The 24,482-nt window shown below is 48.3% G+C and overlaps 1 protein-coding gene across 4 annotated transcripts in view; it reads right to left on the bottom strand.

Moving 5' to 3' along the window:
• Positions 1-24,482, bottom strand: part of LOC144129295 (glutamate receptor 1-like) — a 191,844-nt gene that overhangs the window by 120,114 nt on the left and 47,248 nt on the right. For 2 of the 4 annotated variants that reach the window (XM_077663319.1, XM_077663321.1), the window contains exons 2-3: positions 20,596-20,670; positions 18,060-18,206 (exon numbers count right to left, since the gene is read on the bottom strand). In XM_077663319.1, coding sequence (XP_077519445.1) covers positions 18,060-18,206; positions 20,596-20,670 — 222 coding nt within the window. The remainder of the gene's footprint in view (positions 1-18,059; positions 18,207-20,595; positions 20,671-24,482) is intronic. The other 2 variants (XM_077663320.1, XM_077663322.1) reach the window with 1 other exon arrangement.

The raw sequence follows: 24,482 nt of genomic DNA on the forward strand, positions 1-24,482 counted from the left end.
GAAACTTTCAAATAGCGAGAAGACTTCAGTAACACAGGATACATTTGTATGTGAAAGGTAGGAGAAAAACGAGCCGCGCTAAAAACAATGCTGGAGAGAATTCTTTGCGAATACTGCAGCACTCAGTACACCATGATAAATGTCGCCAAGTAATTAAGAAGGAAGGCGACGAGGTCAAGTTTTGCACATAACCGGGAGGACTACGAGAAAAAACTGATTCAAGCTGTAATGTCTTGACGACAATTGCCGAGAAAAAAAGAGGTTGGCCGGAAGGCGTGTTCTTCGAGCAAGACGAATCGAATTAATAACGCGTGTCGAAACGCAGGTCAGTATATTTTTGCACACGATTCTACTTTTCACGTTCGCATGCAAGCCGCAACTATTTAAACCTGCATTTTCACGCAGTTGAGTGGAATGTATAGCCTCTCGCTTTGGCTGCAGGCCACAACTGACGGCGTGTTGTTGTTGTTGCCTCAAAAACGATGGCACATACCCGCGGTGGGGGATTGGCGAGGGTTTGGTGCAGATCCAAACAGAAAAAAAACTAATCCAGGTTTATCTCAAGAAGTTTGCCCCAGGCATCACAGCGCAGGCAGTGCAATAAAGATCAGTTCGAAACTCAGCATCGTCGGGGCTGGTTCTTCCTTGCCATAGCTGTGACAGATTTGGCGACTCGACATCGAAGACGCAGCTCCACCCCCTCCGCCATGAATACCTCCAGCGGCGACGACGCGCTCCAGCACGTCCACTGCAGCGTCGATTTGTTGGCAGCGTTCTTCCTGCACGTCAGCCTGCCGCCATTTGGGGCCAAAAGCCCCCGCGCCTAGCTCCTGCAGGTCGAGGTGCACTTCAGGACCAGGGCATCACCCAGGAATCACGTGGCCTCTCTCTCACCGGACGGCGCCGAGCAATCAGCGGATATCACCACTAAACCAGGCACGCTGAAGGCGGCTATCGTTGCCTGGAAGTCTGAATCCGAGCTCAGGAGGCTCCAGCAGTTCCTCACCGCTGCAGACTTCGGTGACAGCCGCCCTTCACAGCTCCTCCGCCGTATGCGTCAGCTGCTTGGAGCCACTCCTGCACAGCATGCCAAGCTGCTGCGTGAGTCGTTTCTCGAGCAGTATCCTGCGGTATGGTTCCCTTCCTCGCGGATAAGCTCGCCGAACTCGCTGACCAAGTTGCGGACTAACCGCTGGCGCGCAACCCCATCGCAGTTACTACTCCTTCTCAAATTACCACCGCAGACTCCCAGTTTACTTGCATAGAGGGCCGTTTGGACGCTCTTAACAGGCAGCTCGAAGCTCTCGTGCCTTTGTCAGGCCGTCTCCCGTCGCTATTCTGGTCTCGCCCTCACTCCCCTGCATTTTTCGTGCTCCCCGGAGTCCTAGCCATACGACGCGTGACAAGATACTTCGCACTCAGCTGTGTGCTGTTTTCACCATGTCTACGGTGAATTTGCCCGCAAGTACACCGGCCCATGCTTCGTTTTGGGAAATGTTGCGACCGGCCACAGGCGGCGGTAGTGTGGTACTGATCGACGGACATGCTGCCTTTTCTATGCTCCTGATAAAATCACTGGCGCTTGTTCCCTCGTCTACACCGGAGCACACTAGAGTTTCGTATTGGCTGGCTTCTTGTGCAGATCACTGTCGCAACGAACAGACCTTGAATTGCTGCACACGTTTCGCTCGATTTTCATAATCACTGACATCCCACAATCTGTTCGGCACCGACTTCATCAGTTTTTTCAACGTTGTGGTCGATATGCACGGTCATCACCTCTTGGCTGTGATCATGCACCTCTCCGTCAGCAGCGTACTACTCTCCACCATCTCTGTGACGGGGCTTCGCGCTCTCGCCCCAGCTTCGCCCTACGCGAATATCTCTGGTGGCTTTACCAACCCTAGGAAGCCGCACATCACAGTTACCGTTGAAGCGCCAGTTCATCCAGCACGTCGTGAACTCTGGAACTCCGGTCTTTGCTAGCCCTGACCGACTGCCTGGAGAACGCCTCGCTATCGCTCATCGTAAGTACTAGGAAGAGCAGCGTGTGCCCTTCCTCGAACATTTGGGCATCGTCATTCTACGTTGTGCCAAAGAAAGATACTGGCGATTGGAGACCACGTGGGGATTACCGCGCCCTCAAAGCCCACACCCCTGCCGACCGCTATCCACTTCCTCTTATGCAAGACTTCACTGCAAATCTAGCTAAATGTAGGATCTCTTCTAAGAATGACTATGAACGCTTACCATCAGATCCCTGTGGAGCCCGCTGACATTCCCAAGACAGCCTTTACCACGCGCTTTGGCCTCTTCGGGTATCTTGGGATACTTTTTTGACTGCGCAACTATGCACAAGCTTCTAAGCAAACTATCAATGGGGCCATGCGTGTTCTCAACTTCATGTTCGCCCAACTTGACGATCACCCTGACGCAAGTCCCTCCGGTCACCAGCACGAAGTTCACTTGCGCACCTCTTTTACCAGCTCGACGATAACGACCTCGGGATCAACCCCAATAAGTGTCTCTTGTGTTTGTCTTCCGCAGGCGAGCGTTATGCCGCGTTTACTCGACAAGGCTGAGGTTCTCCACAATGAAGGGGTCGTCATTGGTGGAAAAATGCAAGATGGTGTCCAGGGTGCAGCGCGGTCGCAGGGCGTACAGGAAAAAGAAAAGACTAAAGCCCGTCGTCTCACGGGTCGCAGAGTTGAAATCATAGGTGATAAAAGGCAGTACAGTGTTCTAGTTCTTGTGATCCGGGACTACATACATCGATAGCATGTTGATTAGAGTTCCGCTGATGCACCTTGTCAAACCGTTATTTTGTGAGTCATAAGGCGTTTAGTGCCGGAAAAATTCAAAAGTTGTGCACAGACGCAGGAGCGCCTTCACTACATCCGCAGTGGATTGACGGCCTCGGTCACTTATAATAATATACCTCACGGGTTCATGGCATAGCATGACGTTGCAGAGTAGATACAGCGACGCGTGGTATACAGTGGCCGATGGAAGGGCTGCCGTTATACAATAACCAGTAAGATGATCGGCACCGACGACGATTTGACGATTGTCATCGGAAGGCTTCGCAAAGAGACAGCCGACTTGCTCGAACGGAGTGCGGCAGGAGTCATAGGCTGCAGCAGACCAGCTGGAGGAGCAGTTGCAGTGCGCTTGTGGCATTTTTGACATTCTGTCGTGGAGCACATTTTCGCCCAGAAAAACCGTTCTCGTGCACGGCGAAGTGTTGGAACCAAATCTGAGATTACCACACGTGGGGTCGTCGCGCGGGAAGCGTAAAACCGACAAGACAAGGCCTTGTGGAATCACAAGCAGGAACCGCGCGCCTACAAGGGAGTAGTTCTTTTCTCACAGGAGACCATCGCCAGTAGCCCTATGGTCTTGCGCGGTGGTGAAGGTGAGCTTGAGATCCAGATCATTTTGCTGTTCAGCTCGAAAGACACAAATATGTGAAAATTTCGGCTTCAACGTCTTCGGGGTCGTTAGGGTATGCACTGCTGTACTTTTGGCGGGCTTGGGTCTGGAAATATAACAATAAGAGTTCACGCTGCTGCCGTCCCGGGCTGTAATTGATATGCTTTTGTTTTTGTGCAGCACTGCTTGCTTATTACGTGGGAACGGCTTCCTGATTAATTTCTGGCTGCTAGCTTTGGTTCGATATTGATGATTTCTGATAATGTGTAGATTTAGCCAGATTTATATTCGTCACACCAGGAAGAGACGTAGCATCTTTCACGTCACCGAACAATAACACAGCCGAAACATAAGAAGACCATTTGAAATTAGAAATGCATTCGAGTGCAGGGCACACGATTTAAAAAAAATTGTTCTGATCGAATTGGCATTCGGCCCGACGTTCTGCTCTGGTCATGTATCGCCGGAGAGCAACGGTCGAGTCCGGTGTCAGCAGATCACGTCACAGCATTGTCTCCGCAGAAACGATGCCGTTACAGCCGCTTCTCGAAACGCATTTCGCGTGCTGTTTAATAGTAAAACCTTGCTCGGACTGGGTTTGCTCCATCTCAAAAAATTTGAAACCCTTGATCTCTGCGGCATCTCCACGGTTTTAGGGACAAGCCGTGGGGCCCTAGTGGCCCTAGTGGTAACAACTACTTTCAGCGTTCACAGGGCCTCATCCATGCCATGTCGCTGCGGAACTTCGATGCCCTTCGCTCAAGCTCAGGTGAACTCCACGTCTCATGCCTGGGCCGCTTGGAGATTCCTTAGAGTATTAGCTGTTCAAAGGTCTAGCGACGGTCGGGCGAAGCAACCAGCGGTTCGTCGTTTCTTCGTGAACTGTATAGCGCCAGCAAATCGTACTCCCTTTTGACTTTGCATCTTTTCTTGTTTTTCTCTCCACATACCATGAGCTCTAAGTGCACCAACGCCACGCGTTAATTTTTTAACTTTTTTTCTGTGAATGCTGCCTGCCACATCTTTCTTCCATCTCCTTTTTTATCTTCGAGAGAAGAGTGCGTGCGCTTTGCATCGTACAACGCTGTAGCAGTAATGCTCTATTCCTCAACTCGCGCGTTGGTCGTTTGTTCCTGTTATTGTTCGGCTAGCCATTTCGTCGACATGCGAGAGGGAGGTAAAAGAATCGCTAACATTCACTTTAACTACTACCCGAATTTTTGAAGCAATGCTAAGGCTACAACTGCCATTAGAAAGGAAGACAAACTATCATTCCGAAGCAGGGCGCATAGTACTTTTCTTGGTCAAGTTTATAGCGTCTCTTTCCTCCACTCTCTAGTTTTCTTACTTTTCAGTCTGGCCCAACAGCTGGTTTCGGCCACAGTATATTTTGTTGCGTGATTTAGAATGAACTACCTCCATTTGGTGGTTCTTTCTTACGACCGAGAAGAGGGCAGGTTAAGCGCTAGAGCTTCGTCGCGAACGATAACGATTACTTAATCCGATGGGCTGTCAGGTTCCCCGGAAGTGCCGGTGATGTTGCGCTTGGTCTAGGAACATCCAGCAGCGTGCATTCAACGGATTGCTGTTCGTACAGCTTCATTACTGAAGCAACGCCTAGAGCGAAGTGAGATGTGGGTTTGGGCAAACTGGTGAGACAAGCGCGCAGAAGACACATGGACAAGAGAGAAAACGACAGACTAACGCTGCCTTGCTAGAACCGTTCATTGAAGGTACATAGAAAAAAAAAATAACTTTAGAAAGCGGATCACGTTCACACCAGCCAAGTTCTGAAATTGGAAAGCACGAAGCGCAAGAACACACCCTGCAAAAGGCCCTTGTGCGGTAGCGAATGAAAAAGGTAGCTTATGTCCGTGGATTAAAGTTTGAAGCTTATTCTCGCATGGACATTTCACTTTTCATCCTCAAAAATGGGTCGTCGCCTTTAGGAGGTTTAACCTCATCTGCAAAAGGGAGGTCGCCGCCTTTTGCACGTTGTCCCCTCCGTGACAATGACTCAAAGGGCCCGATAACCTTGTGCGTTTCGATGGAGAAGAATACTGCCGACCTAGTAACCTCGATTTTGTCAATTTGTGGCGCAAACCCTGTTAGTTGATGCTTATTAAAGCCAAAACTTTACTAGGCTATGTCGGCGGTTTCGTGCCAGCAACATGTGTCCGCAGACATTGTGGGGAAGTAGAAAGAGAGAACGTCTAAAAAAGGGTTATAATCGAAGGAGGATGATGCAAGGATGCGGGGCAAAAAATATGGTGACGATCGGATGAATAATAATTAATTAGAGATACAAATGTGCAAATGTGGCCGTCACCAGGAAAAAAGTGTCGCCAAATTTAAAACGCCGGATGTGTGGTACCACGTGACCGGAAGTGCGGGTGAAGCCAACGAGCGGCGCCAAATTTGAAAGTTTGGAACGAAGCGTGGTCAGAATTACATTAATTGTACAAATTCTCAGGCAATAGGGCCAATAGAGGCAAAGAGGAGCAAATAGAGGCGACGAGTGTCGATGACGCGTCAATGCCTTCTCATTACTCCAATGCAGGTTACCGCAGTGATCTCAAATTGTATTTCGTTAGCATTACAACAGCCATACAAATAAAAACCGTTGTCCGTCTGTTGGTGGCATGCATGATGCCTCTAAGAAAGAAAGGAAAACTTTTCATCGTAATGACCTCAAGCGGAATTCGAACTCGTGATGAGCGAAATGACCAGCTTCGTTTTCCGCTGGTTTAGTCCATCTTTCAATATTCTTATTTGTTGCTTTTATTCTTTGTTTTACAAGAAGTGTTTGTAGAAGAGCGGCAAAAATGAACAAAAATCTTGGCCACCGCCGCAGCCTATCACGCCGCTGTCTAAAATACCATCCTCTGACGCTGTGCTTTAGATATCATCTTCAAATTATCGTCTTCAAAGCTGATAAAGGCGATGAGGTAGGAAGGACAAAGGTCGACACATGTACAAGAGCCAGATGCATTAGAAATGAACCTCCGTGAGATGTAAGTTTGGCTGAGTTGATAAACCGTACTTGATACAAGCGCGCAGAAAAAACACATAGGAGTGACAACGAAAAACGAGCGCTACCATGTCACAATCGTAGACCGGAGATATAGAGAAAGCAATTCTAGAAAGCCGCTCACTCTCACACCGGCCGAATTCTGAAACTGGACGGCACCAGACGAAAGAAAGCACTCCTCGACACATTGCAGAATACTTTCGTGCAGCAGCGAATAAAAAAAAATCACGTAATGTCAATGGCAGAAAACTTTGAGTGCCATTCGACCACGGTTTTTTCTAAAACTCTATGTTATTGTTCGAATTGCTTATCAAAACTGGGCCGTCTCGCCTTCTGCGGTTTAACTTTCTTGCATGCAGCATGGAAACCGTGTATGTAAGATGTAACGAGTGGAATGGTGGCGGCTGGTGCGCTTCTAAAACAACTGCCTTTTCCATCGAGTTCAGCGGGAAGATTCTCGTGCCTGAGTGAGAATAAGATGACAGGAATGAAAACACCTGGGCGACCGAACTTCTGAGGTCCCCTGACATACTATCCTCATCCATCTCCACTCCTGCCAACGAGTGATAGGACGAACTTCTTCAGTTAGCAACGTTCACACTCCTGAAGGCGGGAACCTTGCCAACTTTGTACGTCTCTTCCGGTTGTACCAAAATTTGTTGCTCAGCCCAGGAAGACTCTACCAGAGCTCCTGTCTCTCGTAAAGGAGGCCTCTAAGCTAGCGCCGGACAGCGAACGTTACCGGTGTATTTCGAAGAACGTGAATATTCTAAAGCGCGGCATCTTTTCTCCACTGATTTCGTCTTTGAAACGCGTCAAGGGCTATTCGATGGACCATGCCTTTTTCTAGCATACAAGGAAGGGGGATTAGCGATGCTACCTAGCGTTTTGTTCAAAGAGAAGGCTAAGCATGTAACCGAGGCTTCCTTCATGCCCTTTTCGAATATGTCCTTTGCAAAGATTTAAGAAAAGGTGAAAAGGTTGTGCAACTAGCATCAGCTAACACTCGCCCATCAGATTGAATAAAGCAAGGCCACTAGTTTGAAACTATTTTTCTCTGTCAAAACACCAAGATTGGCTAGCCTTTGCATGCCATTCGAGGTTTTTTAGATAAGAGTGAGGATATCGGTTGGAGACACAGGAGAATAGCGGGAGGCCAGTGCGCATGCGCAGCACAATAACTCCCATCATTTCGGTTATTGTCTTGCGCTTGTGCACTGGCGTCCCACTATTCTGCTGTGCCTCCAACCGATAGCGTCAGCATGTTCGAAAAGTCGCTACTGTCGCGCAGCGGGAAACGTGGCCGAAGGCGGTGACCTTCTTTTTCCCAAGTCCAGCTTTCTGGGGCAAAAATTATGAAAATCGAAAAATTGTAGCACATTGTTATGGAAATATTTAGGGTAATGGTCCATTATTCTGATATGTAAAAAATATTTTTTTTAAATTGTTTCCAGCGATCGCATCCAGCTGTTAAGACTGCCATAGAAAACGAATGAAGAAGGCTTTTGAAGGTAGCAAAAACGTGAAAAGAAAAAAAAATACAAGACTGCCGTCGGGTGATCTGCGGATATACTGGTTGTTATATTGAAATCTTACATAATATATGAAAAAATTGCTTTCGTAAATGGTTTGCCGCTCAAATATGGTTTTGTCCAGAATTGCTGGGTACGAGATGACGTTAAACCTAGTGAAAGTGAAGGACCCATTTCTGATGAGAAGTTGGGAAAATGATATTCAGTTTAAAAAAAAAAAACATGCGGGAATGGGCTTCGAAATTCTATTCCATTGACAAAAAATAGCTTTTTATTAGCTGCCGCACAGAGGTCATTTGCAGTGTGTTGACGAGAGCTTTACTTGGTAGCGTGGCGTTCATTTTTCCCGAACTCAGCTGGTGTGAGCGTGCGCGCCTTTCTAAAATAGCTTTCTATCAATGTCCACTTAGCGTTTGGGACATGATAGCGTTCATGTGTCGTCTTCAGTAGTCCAAGTGTTTCTGTGTGCTTCAGGTCAAAGAAAGTGAGATACTTCGGAAGAAGGGAAAGGCAGCTTTCAACAATCATAAACCAGATTAAAGGATGTGTGCCACTAAATGGTCCATGTATATGGAGCTGCTCTTGAGATGCTGCTAAATTTATATATCTGCCGTAATACCGGTAAACACTGCACCCAAGTCTCGCGCTTTTGCGGTAATTATATTTAACGACGTGCCTACTGATCGACGCAATGTTTTACCTCGCAAAATACTCATCAAATATGCGTAATATATTTCAGAATTCAGCAAAGAAGCGCGTATAAAATGTAGCTTAGGGGTGTAAATATAGGAACTCATTGCTGTATCATTTCGCAGGCACTCTGGCGATACTATGCTTTGAGAGGGTGTTCAGATACTGTATGGAAATAGTTTACCGAATGCTCAGTTATTTGTGATGTACACAGATCATGTGAAATACACCCTAACTTTGACAAGCTGCCGAAACCGCGCTCTGAACAAGATTGACTGCGCAGGATAATAGATCAAAAGAAGAAACCATATGCAAGGGCCTGTGTCTTATTGTTTTGATTTCTTCAAATGCACTTCATTGTGCAGTTTGTTAACGCAAATAAGTGCATATTAAAAGAAATACTCAGGGTTTACTGTGTAGCCCATAGTGCGCCTTTATGCTCGAGGCAGTTACAGCTACACATTGCAGGCCTGTACGCCTTGTAACTTGCAGCCACCCTTTTGTTGTATGACAAAGGAGGAACAAAAAATGCAGTTTTATGTTTGCCGTCGCTATACGGATCAATCTTTAGATGACCGAAGGGCAAACTGTTTTCTTGTGTGTGTGCGCCATCACAATGAAGAAACGCTTTTTGTTGGCTTGGTGGTAGAACCGTGTACGGGCAGAAAGCGCCACCCTCGCCTTTTCTGTCACTGGCCATAAAAAGAGTTCTAGGTTTTACAACCTACGCTGGAAGGACTGGACTTTGACGGGCGCTCCTGTTTTATGTGTCGGTTAGTTTTACAGCCTGAATTGCAACGACCTGTTTTAAGGAGGGATGGACGGTAAGATTCAAAACATCAGAGGATGCGCTGCTTCCTACGACGCAATTGAGCTGGACTTAAACGCATCTACGTGACCTCGTTTCTTATTTACGCACGAATGCCTAAAAATTTCTGCCCAGTTGAGAAGGAAGCATTAAAGAAAGCTGGCAGCTCTGTTTTTGAAGCTCAGGTCTTTCTGAAACATCATGTACCAACTAGCCAGGCTCATCCATGTGCGATCTTGAAGTCGTGTCACTGCACGCCTGCGCTGATATAACTGAGCGGAGTGCTAATGAAAAAAAAAATGGCCCCATAAACCTAATCGAAAGACCGTGTTATTTTATCTGAGTAGAAGCTCGTGTGAGGCAAGGGCCATTATCGCATTTTTTTTTCGTGAAATCCGGGGGAGAGAGAGAGAAAGACAAACGGAAAGGCAGGGAGGTTAACTAGGCAGCGCCCGGTATGCTACCCTACACGTGGGAAGAGGAACGGAGGGAGAGATAGAAAGGGGAGGGAACAAAGGGAGATGATCACTTTTGCACATGTCCGTTGGCCATTACTTGCAGGGTACGCAGGGCACACACTGATAGTTCAGAACCTGGCACTCAGTCCTGAGTCCTTCAAGAACTTGAAAAATGCCTTCAAAGCTGTCCTCTGCGATGAAGGCTTACTCCAGGGACCCAGAATCTTGGCTTCAGTAAAGGGCCGAGGATCTAAACGGCGGAGTGCTGCAGCCAGGAGAGCACGCTCACGTTGGAACCGAGGGCAGTTACAAAGAAGGTGTTCTATAGTTTCGTCGCACCCACAGATCTCACACGCAGGAGAGTATGCCATTGCGATTAAGTTGGAGTAGGCATTTGTGAACGCCGCCCCCAGCCACAGGCGCCACAACAGCGTAGCATCGCAGCGGGGGAGGCCGGACGGAGGACTGAGTTGGAGTGAGGGGTTTAGGCGGTGCAGACGGCATGTGGAGTTTCCAGGAGAAGACCATGACGCTAAAATCTCTTTCCGGCCAAGCATTTGCAGATGTCTTGCTGCGTCGGCTCTTGCCAACGGTATCTGGATAATGTTGGCACTGCTGTGAGCCGCTCGAGCTGCAGCGCCAGCTGCGTCGCTTCCGACAATGCCACTGTGTCCCGGTATCCACTGGAAGACGATGTCATGACCCTCTTCCCGCACCTGGTGTTGAAGATGTTTTAATTCAGCTACGAGTTGATCGTGATTGCCGTGGCGTAAAACAGAATTAAGACATTGTAGGGCTGCTTTTGAGTCGTATAACACAGCCCATTTGCGGGGTATTTGTACACTGATGTACTGCACAGCCCCACGAAGAATGGCCAATTCTGACCCGGCGGAGGAATTGTCCGATGCGAAGTTTGCTGGATAATACTGGTCTGTCTCGAAGGAATGACGACGGCGTATGTTGAACTTGTACCTGAGACCGAACCTTCTGTATGCACACGAGTGCGGTCACTATATGTGGCGTGGTGTAGGTAGAGTGTCAACTTTTTAATGACCGGTATTGATAAGTTCGATTTTTTCGTTATGCCCGGAATTGTAAGGCGCACGCATGGCTCCCGCAGACACCACAGCGCAGAGAAAGGCCGTGCTGCCGGGGTGAACTGTGAAGGGCCGCATACGGGAGGCCCCGGCATTGCTGAAAAGAACTAACCCGGCGACCAGCGCCCAAGACATTTTCCCTGCCTTCAAATTTATCGACCCAGACATGACGCGAAGACGGTAGTGGGGAATGCGGCGGGCGATGCAGAAGACAGATGTGCAAAGACAGCCAGACGGCTAAAGAGGAGAGGCTGCGCGCGGTGCCCTACGCAACCGCAGTCTTCCCTGCGGTTTGAGCCGTGCTCCCCCCCACCGGCGTGCGAAGACGGGTTCGTTTGTGCGTTTGTGTGTGCAGGCCGACAGGCGACCTTACTAGCAGCGGACACGACGGGCTGCGTAATGGCTCGAGGTGGCGGAGGAGGTCGGCGGCTGGCTCCAGACGGACTGACTGCAGAGAAGCGTCGCCCTCCGAGGGACACCTGATCCCCTTCGACCCATCCCCAACGGCGCCATTAACAGCCGCGGATTCCTAGAAGTTTGGCGGGTGCCTTTTATCGGCTGTGTGAGCAGCGACGACGAAAAACCGTTGGGCGAAGATTACCCAGAAAGAGAGAGAGAGAGAGAAAGGGAATCTCCGGAGAGACGCGGCGGGGGCAGCGGAGACAAAGAAGAGGAGTCGAGCAGAGACAGGCGATGCGAACGGACGCAAGATATCGCGCTGGTCTATAGTCAGTGATGCCGGACCTCAGCGTCCGTAGCAAACTGACCGCCAGCCGAAACGCCCGAGAGTCCTGTGGCCTTGACCCGTCAGAGCACCGCCAGCCGAGAGACGCCGGGAAGAGAGGCAGACCCCGGGAGAGCCGAAGCAGCCGCGGCCCGCCGACGCGAGACGATTGGAGTGGAGCCCCGATCTGCCGGGCCTACAACCAGAGGCTCCTGAAAGCCAGCGGTGAGCGGACCACCAGTTTCGCCTTCAGGTAGAGAGGAATAAATATTGTTTTGCTGGGTTACCGCCTTGTTGACTCATTCCTTCTCGCTTCAGCAGGACCCGTAGATTCTGTGATTGACCCCCGACAGGTGGGAACTTCACAAACTGTGATGGGATGTACGTCTGGTGGGCTGCTATAACTTTTGAAAATGCTGCGAGTGGTCTTTGATCCGCCACCGACACAAGGTGGTGCTGGGGAATCCTTGTTAGATGCCGTATGTGGATCCGCAGTGTGTCAAGGGTAATATACGTCGAGAGTGGGTAGTCCTGGGCGATTGCAATGGTAGCAAATGTTGATGCGCTGCGAGGGAGACCCAGGCATGTGCGAAGTGCGAAGTTTGAAAGGCACACAAATTCATCTTGCATGTGCCTGAAAGCACTGGTGCACTATACCGCAAACATCCCAAAAAGAGTGCTCTGACAACTGCAGCGTTGACAGAATCGACAAGCCCCATGATTTTCCGCCAAGAAATCTGAGCAGGTGTGTGATAGAGATTAGCTTTTTCTTTACAAAGCTGCAATGTGGGCTCCATGATAAATTCTCATCTATAACAATTCCTAAAAAATGATGAGATGCAGGATAGGCAATGGCATGGCCATCAACAGTTAGCGGATAACGAGTCATACTTTTGCGCGTAAATGCCACTATAGCGCACTTCTCGGCTGACACGCTCAGACTTTGCTCTCGGAGATAGGAGGAAGTTATGGTTGCTGCCCTCTGAAGTCTTGCTCGCACCTGGAGACGCGTCACAGATGACGCCCAGATGCAGATGTCATTGGCATACATAGAGATATAGACGGTATTAGGTCGGTACTCTGGGAGTCTTATAAATGTTAGATTAAACAAAGTAGGCCTGAGCACTCCGCCCGGGGGCACGCCCCGGTAGGTGTAATGCACGGGTGTGGAGCCATCTTCACACATAATTAAAAAAATGTCCTTTTGGTCAGATAGCTTTGGATTCCTCTATACATCCATTCACCGATCCCAACAGCCTCTAGCGCATCAAGAATGGCCTCATGTGTCACGTTGTCGTATGCACCTTTGATATCAAGAAAAACTACCGCGCACATGCGCTTCTGGCGTTTCTGTTGTTGTACTGTAGACACAAGATCGATGACGTTGTCTATAGAGGAGCGACCCCGTCAGAAACCCGCCATGGCATTAGGCTACACTTCATTGGGCTCAATGTACCACTCAAGACGCGCCAGAAGCATTCTTTTCATGACTTTTCCCACACAACTGGCCAGAGCTATTGGCCTGTATGATGACAGGTCGAGCGGGGATTTCCCTGGTTCTAGTAATGGTATCATGCCACTGGATTTCCACTGGGGAGGAACAACTCCGTCTTGCCACGAGTGGTTGTAAAGGCTGAGTAGCTCTCTACGCGCGTAGTGGCCAAGGTGACACAGTGCGGCATATGTAATGCCGTCTGAACTTTTTGCAAATGAACGCTTACTGTCTGCAAGGGCAGCATCAGATTCCTCACGAGTAAAGACAACATCAATCGCTGAATCCCGTGATGCAAGAGAAACACGCTGGGAACCAGAGGTAATCACTGCACCCGCAATTGTCCTGCAGAAGTCAGTTGCAACTTAAATCTGGTGGCGGTTTTGATGTAGAGCCAACGCATAGAAACGCTGTCTTTGCTGTGGAATCGTTCAAAGCCCCCGCACTGTCCGCCAAATTAGGGACATGGGCTTTCGAGCATCCAGAGATTGACAGAAGGACTTCCAGAGCTGTTCCGCCAGCGTGGCCATTTGTCGCTTGATTTTCCTCTGCAAACGACGCGCCTCTCTGAGGTCCCTTACGCATTTGGTCCGTCTTTAACGTCTCTCTGCACGCCGACGAATAGCACGTAGGCGGTCTAATTCGACATCAAATTCTAGTTGACGTGAGGAAGTTTCTAGCAGCATTCATTGCTGTTGCTATAATGTCCTCCAATTGGAAGTGAGGGCTTCTTTGCACGGCTCTTCCATTGGAGTTTTAAATGCCGCCCAATCGATGTGCGCGTGTTTAGCTGAGCCGAACGCCCGAACACCTGTAATCTTGAGGTAGGTGGGTATGTGGTCACTCCGGTAGGTCTCCACATCACAAAACCACTGGACACGCCGGCGCAGAGACCGCGAAACTATATGGCGTCAGGTCTAGGAAACTGCTGTATGAACTGCCTCGCAGGTATGTCGGGCTGCCGTCATTCATTACGTAAAGTTCCTTTTCTGAAACAAATAAGGCCAGATTCCTCCCTCTGGCATTGACTGTAGGACTTCCCCACAGTTGGTGGTGGGCGTTGAAATCTCCGCTAATAATCCAAGGAGCCCGGGTTGCCTCCATAATTGTCTTCAACCTCTCGCAGTACAATTGATTGTAGGGGGAGACATACGCCGCAATCAGTGTGAACTCTATGGATCATTTTTTGACTATGAAAAACACGTACTGATTGTCATTGTGGGGTTGAACTGGGCAGCAAACGTAGTTTATGTCGGTGCGGATGTACACCAGAAATTTGCTGCGCTCCCCGCGTGTCGGAGCAAAGAAGGGCTCGTACCCGGAAAGCCTGATTGCTTGGGATAAGTTAGGTTCACAGATGACTAATATCTGGAAGTGGTTGTTGAAAACATATTGCCGAAAACTTGCGATTCGTGACTTTAGGCCTCTTGCGTTCCACTGGAAGACTGCAGCGCCCCTGACTTCCTCACGGAACGTGGGAAGCTGGCCAGCCATTCTGTTTTAAAGGTCTTGTAGTGCTGGAACCAGAGAGTCCAGCACCAGTAAGACGCTTCTGGCGGTTGACGATTGCAGGGCCTGTATCAGAGGACGAATGGCGTTGACCACCGTCCTAAGGATCACGAGGGCTTGGCGATCTTGCTCTGGGAGCTCTTCTTTAACGACAGGTGAGCTCGGCGATGGGAGCTTGTGCTGAGGAGGCTCAGCAGGACGTAACGGCGGAAGCGCTGGCCAAGCATGCGCACACGAAGAGGTCTGATTATCCTTGGCGATATTTCACTGACTGGACACACTTGGACGTGGCGGCACGGCAGGAGGTTGAGAAGGAGGTGCCGTGGGCGCGTCGGTGTGGTTGCTTTTTGCAATAGACTTCCTTAAGTTCTTGCGGCGAGAACGCCTTTTCTGAACAGTCGCGGCAGCTTCACGGTGCGTAGAATTGTCCCGAACCATTTGCTTTAGAACGGCACGCTCGTTGTTTTATGCGCGGACAATTCTTAGATGAGGTGTCATGAGGCCCGTTGCAGTTGGAACACTTAAGCACGTGTGCAGTACAGGACTCAGCGCTGTGAACTCAGGCACAACGAGAGCACACTCTCGTGTTGTCGCAGACCCCACTTGCATGACCCAGTTCCAAACATTTGTGGCTTTGCAGGGGCTTTGATAGAAATGGCCGCACGGCGAAAATGATGAAAATGGCCCCCCTTCACGTGTGATGGAAGGCTGTCTCCTTGGAACAAAATCTTGACACAACGGGAATTGCCCACACGTGACACCCGTAGAATTACGGTGCCTTCGTTTGCCGGCCTCACGAGTATCGGCAAATCATCTTGCTTGATAGCCTCGTCGACATCATAGATTGCGCCGGAAGAGGACTCATCCCCGCCGAGCGGGATAACTGTACGTACTGATAAATCGCCGAGCTAAGCTATGGCCCGCAGTGGTTCCAGCGCAGCCGCATGGTGGACATCAACGGCAACAATGTTCTTCCGCGCATTCAGTGGAACATCTTTGATTTCGCTAGGCACGAGGGCCTCGAGTTCTACAGAGACGACTTGCCTGTTAAGCCGCCTCAAGTTGTCGGTTGGCTGCACAGGAAGGCCGAGGTCGGTGTATGCCGGTGTGTGGCCATTTGTCGTTACAGTAGACTCACTGGGTGACGATCCGGCTCTTGAAGTCTTCTCTTGGTCCTCCGGCTGAGGTAAGTCTCAAAGCCGTCCTCACTGCTGGCATCGCTGAGGTACTCGATGGTGTCATCGCTGTCGGGGTCGCTCGGACGGCTGCACCGCTTCCTCGACGAGGTCGAGGAGGAGGTCGCCAGGCCATTCGGATGCCCAAGAGGGTTCAGATCCATCGCCGTATGACGGGGGACGGCCTCCCCGCGGTACACACGCAAAAACACAGAAAGAAGCTTCTTCTTCTTCTTCTTCTCCTCAAGTAATATGGCACATACCCACGTGGGGGGGATTGGCCAAGGTATAGGGTAGAATGCCAATGAAGCATTTGCGCGGGGAAGGAAACGTCAGAAGACTGAATCAAGATAAAAAAAATTGGGAAAAATAAAATGAATTCAAGAGGTATGAGTCATCCGGAATAGAATCAATCTAGCCTTTTTTGGACATGCGAAAGAATTTTGTGTATAGCTAACAAGATAATCGATTCTGGAGACTGAAAACATTCCACAAGGATGCACTTCGTCGTCTTCCAGCTATAAAGGAAAGAGTGAAATCTGCGAAATTGTACATTACATTACCTGCTTTGTACAACCAAATAAGTAGCTTGTCTAGGCACGTATTAATGGAAAATTTTGTATAAAGTAGTGTCGTAAATGTACAAATACCATTTGAAATTAAATTGTAGCTCTCTTACGCCAGGCATTACGCTTCGAAGAAAGCATGAAGTGGCACAAATACGCAGAGGGAACACAAGAACAACAATTAAAAAAAGTGCACTTAAAACGGTAAGTATTTCTTCTGTGAGGTGTCGAGAAACAAAACCCAGAAAGGCAGTGAGCAGAAATTCAGGCTCCACCAATGACGTTAGCAACTGCCCTCATTAATTCTGCGGCGCATCTCCGGTTTCACTGGGTTATAATGAGTCAGTGTGGCTTTATCATCACTTGGGTGTCACCTCATGGGCTGTATACGCAGAGCCAGCAAAGTACGGCCCTTATGATCCAAGCGTCGGTGCCCTCTTTCATTTCTTTATCGTACCACCGAGTGCATTACCTGCGCAAGTAAGCTATAGGAGATATGTTTAAGCGATAGAAACTATGATTCTGGTGGCATTATTATAACTCACTTTATGGTACTTTATTGTCATTCTATACTGTGCAAGATGTGCACGGAATGAGCTTTAGATTAATTTGTCATGTAAGAACTTTTTCTTGTTCTGCGAGAGAACGCTACTGTCGTGTCATCAGCTGGGGTGGCTTTCACTTGACGCAGAAATTTTAGCGGATTTTTTTTTTTGGGGGGGGGGGGGGGGGAGGAATCGGAGCCTCTTCTTACCATGTGACCTGCCAGACGGCGCGCGTAATTTGAATGGAGCAGTGGGGTAGCTTCGCAAAGTCATGTGTGAACAAAAGTGACGCAGTGTCTACGGCTTGGGCGAAGGAGCGGAGAAAAGTTTTCTTTCTTTGCGCCTCGTTGCAGCTTGTTCGTTTAAGCAATAGCAGTACTCAAGTCCGGTATTTTATCAAGCGCCGCTTCTGCGCCTTGAGTCCATGCGAAACAAATGTATCGATGGCAAAAAAAAAATGATCCAGTACCTTGAATTGGTCATGCATCGGGTAATTCCACCATTCCATTTCGCAATGCGACAATGCGCCCGTTGAACTGCGACCATCCCGCTTAGTATTTTTCGCCGCCTCGTTGCTATTTGTGACGCAGTATTGGGGACTCACAGTGACGTCCAATGCAGCGGTCTGAGTGTATATGCTTCCCAGTAAGCTCTCGCTACCGTATAATCGGTACAGAAAACTTGAACTTCGACGGTTACAGGTTGAGGACCGCCATGCAGTCGACGTTTCTGGCAGTCAAAAAATAAAGCTGTAACTCTTCGTCGGTTATGTCATTAAACGGCATTAAATATACTACTAGCAGAGAGCGTATTCCAAATGTTCGTTTGAGTGTGGCAGTTCCAAGCCGTACAATAAAGTCTTCAAAGCGTCAGGCGAAACGTATTGAACACTTCGGATAACAAGTTTCACTGCATTTTGATCTGATTTTGACTCGTTAGCATCAATTCTTGCGCACAGCCATGTCGAAGACATTGCTGGGCCGTCGATCAACATGCTCACCTTCACGGGTCATGTTGAAAGGGTCGTCGTTCAGAACCACGCCAGTCGAGGAGTTGACCTTGAACCTCGAGTCTCCCCTGTTGTGCTCATACATTGTGTACTCGTAGGCTGTCTGCTGCTCCCGTGAGTGCGGTGTGAAGATGGCGCCTGCAAACGCAGAACAAACAGGCGAGAGCAGAAGAGATGGACTCGGCGTCTCCAAACAATATACTAATAAATATCGTTGTCATTCTTTTATTTCAGTAAAAGACGCAAGAAAACGGGATGTTAATAGAACGGGCATGGGGTTGAGTGCGGTTTGGTCTTGTCAGCTGTGTTGATGCCATGTGCAATTACACTTTCATCGCTAAATATTGTTCTTTTCGGGCACAGCTTAGGGCTGCTGTCATTGAAGATTTGTGAAAAGCTTGCTGCTCGTGCACACGGCCAACTTAACCTATCTGGGCCGGCGTTACGCGGGCTCTTAGCAAGGAGAAGGCGGTTGATCAAGTTCCTAGTCCAAAGGTGCGCCCGCTGCACTCGTGAGGTGTGGAAGCTGACCTGCTTGCGAGCTATTTAGGAAGTCTACTCTCAATACACGCTGCAAGTTGATGCGTTAAATCTACCAGGTGTCTCAAGAGAGCTCGCCACTAATTTTTTTAAAGAAGGTTTTCCAAGCTTAAGAGAAGCTTTTTGAGTGATAGTAATGCCAGTGCTGGCGGACGTCCCAAACAAGCGAGTTAAGTTAACTAGTAACGTTATTAATTAAATTAAATGACTTAACTTTTTCTTCATTATTCACAGATTCCCGATTAGGGCGCTCGACTACTGATCCGGAGTTCCCGGGTTCGAACGCGACGGCGGCGGCCCCGTTTCGATCGTGGCAAAACGCTAAGGCGCACGTGTGCTGTGCGTTGTCAGTGCACGTTAAAGATCTTCAGATGATCGAAATTATTCCGGAGCCTTCCCCTACGTCACCTCTTTCTTCCTTTATTCTCTCAGTCCCTCGTCTATCCCTTCACTTACGGCGCCGTTCAGGTGTCCACCGATACGTGAGACAGATACTGCGCCATTTCCTTTCCCCGAAAAAACCAATTTATTTAATTTAGACTCCCGAGCGGAATTGGGGATTTGCAGCCGGAGTTAGTAATAGCCATATCAGATTTCAGAATCTTGAAAACGCGATTACCCTCGCCGCTGTGGCTCATCTAATTTGGACCGCGACGTTCGAAGACCGCGCTCCTGCAGGAGGGCGCATAGTGACGTCAAAGGAATCGCTTCACTCCGTGACGCTCTTGCCACGCTACAATCGCTGTCCCGTCCATGCTGCCGTGCAACCCGCTCCCGGCCTACCTCCATGTCCTCGCCCATCCCCACCATTTCGCTGCTGCAGCGTGGGTGGGGAAGAGAATGCCACGTGCGTTACGGGGTATCGCGACGACGTCGCTTCGCGCTGCACGCAGACGCGCGGTTATCGAATGGCGCAAGAAGTGGCCCGAATTAGTTGAGCCGCACCGGCGAGAGTAATCGCTGTTTCGAAATTCTAAAGACTTATAAAGCTAGATCCAAATTCCGGCTACAGATTTGCAAGTGCGACTGGACTACTGTCGATAATGGTTAAAAGGTTACTAGTAGAATTTTGTTAAACACGTTACTAGTTAACGTGATTCGCTTGTCTTGGGCGTCCGCCAACTCTATTATTACTATCCCCATAAAAAGCTTCTCTTTGCCTCAAAACTCTTATTTTTAAAAATTAGGTGAGTTTCCCTGAAACACCTGGTAGATTTTATAATCAGGTAATATATAGATTCTCTCAATGTGGACCAAGTAAACAAAAATATCAATTTTATGAATGACCGCACATTTTCAGGTGAGAATAAAGTACGCTTTATATTTCCTCTCAAAGAACAGTCAAGCGGCCAAAGGTTTTTTTGTCAGTTCTTTTTCCATTCTTTCTTCCCTAACTCAATATGAGAGCTTCTTTTGACGCACGCACAACATTCGTAAAGGTAGCGACATACGTTGCACACATCAAAGCTTTCTCAAGCTGTCAAGGTTCTTCTTGAAGTGAAGTGAGCAGCCTACTCTCGCTTGCACAAGGCGTCAGCAGGAAACATTGCTGCAACGCTCACAGATCACATACAAGAGAGCACACGTTTGGAGGCATGTACGACAAGGGCAGCAACACACATGCATTCTTGATATCAAATGCGGACTACTTGAGGACAAACGTCAAGACAGACAAGAATAAAAAAAGCAGCAGGAGCAGGGGGTAAAACACGGTTCCGCGAAACTGCAGATGCAGAGAAGGCAGAAGCAAATGAAACAAGGGTCTGTAGCATTCGGGGAAAAAAAAATTCATTCTGGCAGCCGCCGTATCATTCCATCGACATTACTCCACTACAACGCTTTGCCGAACTAGCACGATGGCGTCCAGGACGTAACTAAGTGGTCGGGTGCAGTCGCAAGGCAGGAGCTGTTGTCTACGAAAATCAGGAGACGAAAATAAAAATGCGACGCTACGAAAACGGGGAACGCACTTTGCACGGAAGCGTACCTATGTACAAGTTACTGTTGGATCTGCCTCCTGAGTACCTTCCGGATCCTCTGTGCTTGAGAGAGTCTGGCGAGCCTGAAAAGATTTGTGGAGGTCACTGTTCCGTTGTCCGAATTGGAGTCGCCACTTCTTACGCGTGCACAGTGCATCAGTCACAGCCTGCGCACAACGCTGTATGCACTGCTTTGTCGTGGAAAACAGCAGCGAGGTTGATTGGCAGCCGCTACTGGAACCATGTTTTCGCTAAGTCTGAGCATCGTTTCCCTTTCAGCCACGTGGTATAAATAAATACTACGAATCCTACCGAGCGACTCTTGTTTGGTACGCTCTTGACCAGGCTCAGTCCCGTGAAAGTCATAGGTGCGTCTATTAGTTAAAGGTGAGCGGGAAGGCCAGCCGAATTGCTCACACCTCCCAAGACCGTAAATGCGAGTCTATCCGGAACTATACGAAGAGACCACTCGGCATCACTCGGTTTCGACTTAACGTAAACACTCACAGTTTTACACTTTGAATTGTGGGCGCCGGATAATTGTTCATTGGTACTTATAATTAGCTGAGAATCCACCTTAATGCATTTAGTTTAGCCACAGTTTCACTGAGCAGTAAAAACAAATTTATTTAGGTGACTTGGTCATCGAAAAACCTTATTTATGCCTTGTATGAACTGCAAAGATAACATCGCGCACTAGGTTTGCATCTCTTCTCTTCAGGGTCAATTGAGCTAACGCAACAAGTTCTGTATCAATAGCATGCGAGAAAACTTGGTACCTGGTTTGACGGCATTCATGGACTCTGATACGACAACGCAAGGCTGTCAAATAATGTTCGTAAAATTTTAGTGCGAGAACACTGCTTCACGATGTCAAACCTGCTCACCGGTTTGTGTGAAGCTTGACCTTGAGAGTGACTTTGTCCAAACCATAAATAAATAAACAAATATTGCCGCAACTGGGATTCGAACCCGCGGCGGCGCGAACACGTCAGTTTCGCTGCCACTCCGCGCTATCTCCGCAGCCAAACATTGCTGCAGAAACGTGGCACTGGAGCATAAGCTTACGTCGGCGTACATTGGGTAAATTGGCACTGACGATGGAAAACTTTAAGACGCGTACAACTGGCTACCTGGGTCAGTTGACCACCCATTCGCTCTTTCAGGCACGCGGCAGTGGTACCCATATGCAAGAAGAACTGTGCTTTCGCAAAATATTGTTTGCTGGTGAATGCTAAACCACTATTCAATTTTTTTTTATCGTTTTGCTTCCCAATGGTAAGAATTAACTTACGTGACTCAAAACTTCCCAGAAATTACTCCCTCTAACCTAACTTCGCTGACCACCAGACTTCAGCTTTCATATTACTGTACGCATGAAAGGCGGGTTTATGAAATATTGAGGATATATCCCGTGGGCGCGTCTCTTTCAAATTAACAGCTTAAAACAAAACGATAATCATAATACACATCATTATTCTTAATAAGGTAGCGCTTGCAACACTAAATTCTTCCAGGCGATCCAGGAGTTGTCAAGGTTGCCGTAAAGAGAAAGTACCTCGCCTGTAAAGCACTAATTTCTTGCAACTTTTTGAGTACTTGGCCATGTAATAGCCAGGCAACACACAAGGCTTATCGTAATCTTAGATGCTTTATATACATAATGCACCTGTGTAGCCCAGGGTGCCGAAATAATCAATGGTGTAATCCGCAAAGCAGCCGCTTCTTATGCATCAAAAAGGGAAAAGCGCTGTCGGAGGCCGACACAGTAGAAAAAAAAGCGAAACGAACACTGTGTACGTCACACTCTGTTTGCTTCATGACGCTTCACAACCAACTAGCCCGCCAAACTTTCTTAAAGCTTCTACAGACGGCAAGCATGTTACATTGATAAGCGTAACGAAGGTGCTTCTCTGCCGTTCTAAAGCTTATTCCGCCGCCCGTAAACTACATTTCTTTCGCAGCGATGGCATATATAGGTATATATAAGCCCATGCTGTACCACTCCAACTTTCGTCATTTGAGCTAACAGGCCCGCTGCGATTGTGCTGACGCCGCTCACTTGGAACGATTCGGGCACAAGTACCGCCGAAATTGGCCCCGAGCAAAAGAATGCGAAGCGAAGGCTTTTTCAGTGGCGCAGTCCAGAAGGCAAGATCTAGTGACCTTAAAGAAAAGGAAAAGTAATAAGGGAGACCACCTCGCAGAACTTGAACTGGTTAAAGTGCACTTCGTGTCGTGGTCATTTCGGCGAGCGCTTTACGTGGAAAGCATGTTAAGGGAGCATTCGTCATCTGTTTTCCCATTTAAGTGCACTTTCGGCGTGGTCATTCCACGCGAGTGAAGAAAAGAAGGAACTCCAGGAAACTGACGTTCCTCTTGGCTATGTTTTATTGTTTCCTGTGTTCGCAATGCTGTTATAGCGCCCTCGAACAACGTCAGAGTAGAGCTTTATCATGTGACGTACGTTGACCGCTTTGTGACAGCGCTTTCTAAATCTTTTTTTTTATCACTAAATCATCCTTTCCCTGTGCTACCTTCATTGATAGAAGTGATAGAACTTCGTCGAGTGAAACCTTTAAACTTAGAGCGCGGCGCTGTCTTTGTCAAATGAATGGAGCTGTTGGTATTAGAAAAACGTCAACAAGGCTCTCCCGTCGACGAAGATTGAGGGGCGTTTTTTATTTGTTCTTGAATACTCGGTCGTACGTACGTCTGTGCGACATGTACGTGCGCCTTATAGCGAACGTGGGAGCACAAGCCGCGTCTACCCTATATTTCTTTGTTTCCATTTCTTGCTCGTCGATATTTGCTCTTATTATTTTGTTTGCGCAGTCTCATGCTGTATATTATCAGCGACATAGTCGCGCTCTATGCTGCTCAATAGGGGCCTCTGACATTTGTTCATTTTGCTTAAAGACGCCCTGTGTGTTTTGTACGCCACAAGCCGCGTGGTGCACACATTACGGATGCAATGCGGACTTTATATCTGCGCGGGTGCGTTTCGAAGACGTTGCTGGTTTCACTACATACACCACCCTATACATTGGTGCTGTTTACTAAGCGCTCGCGCTAGCTAACACTGACCATTAAATACGTAATTCTTTCAATGCACGCTTGTTTTCTTGTCCTTCGGCTTCCCGCCGTCCAACATGGTTCCAACTCAGGAGCTTGGGAGCGTTTCATCCGCCGTGATCGTCTGTCAACTTTTTCTGGTCCGCACAGACCAGCCCAACCATAGACTTCCATGAAACGTAGTCACATAACTCTTGCCGAACTTCAGCAAAATGACGCCCAGTAGTAAGTGTAATCAGTAAGTATGTGACAGTATCAAACTTCATACCGACGACCGACCTTAGTGTTTTGTCTTCGCTAAAAGGTACACTTGTTTGGTAGCGCTCAGTGTTAGTGAGCACCTATAGCCGGCTAGTGCAATGTGCATGAGACATTTTAATGGAATCCGGTGTTTACCCGTCTAACTGCTCCCTATGAAGTTTGCGTGATGTGGACGCTTTATCTCGTATGCAGCTGCCCCCGAGCAGGCTTACGTATGTAAAATAAGTCCGTTATATCTTAAGACGCATTTTTATTTATGCGGTCTCTTTTTGCAACGTCTGTTTTCTCTCAACCCAGCCCGACAGAAAAAGATTCAACAATTTTAATTTTTAGATTTATGTTTAGGCTTCCAACACAAGCGGCCAAGCACTTTCAACACACGCACACACGTCATTTATTCGGCTACGCTGACTAGGACGACTAGAAGATGGTGGAGCGAGTGGGAAGTGGTATATAATTCGAAGTGAGAAAGGATTAGTCCGCGTTATTAGTCGAATCCCCCAAAGTGGAGGAAATTTGCAATATGGGAGCATTCACTAGCCCATATGGTTTTGTTTAC

This window comes from Amblyomma americanum, chromosome 4 (genome assembly GCF_052857255.1).
Source record: "Amblyomma americanum isolate KBUSLIRL-KWMA chromosome 4, ASM5285725v1, whole genome shotgun sequence".
Lineage (NCBI taxonomy): Eukaryota > Metazoa > Arthropoda > Arachnida > Ixodida > Ixodidae > Amblyomma > Amblyomma americanum.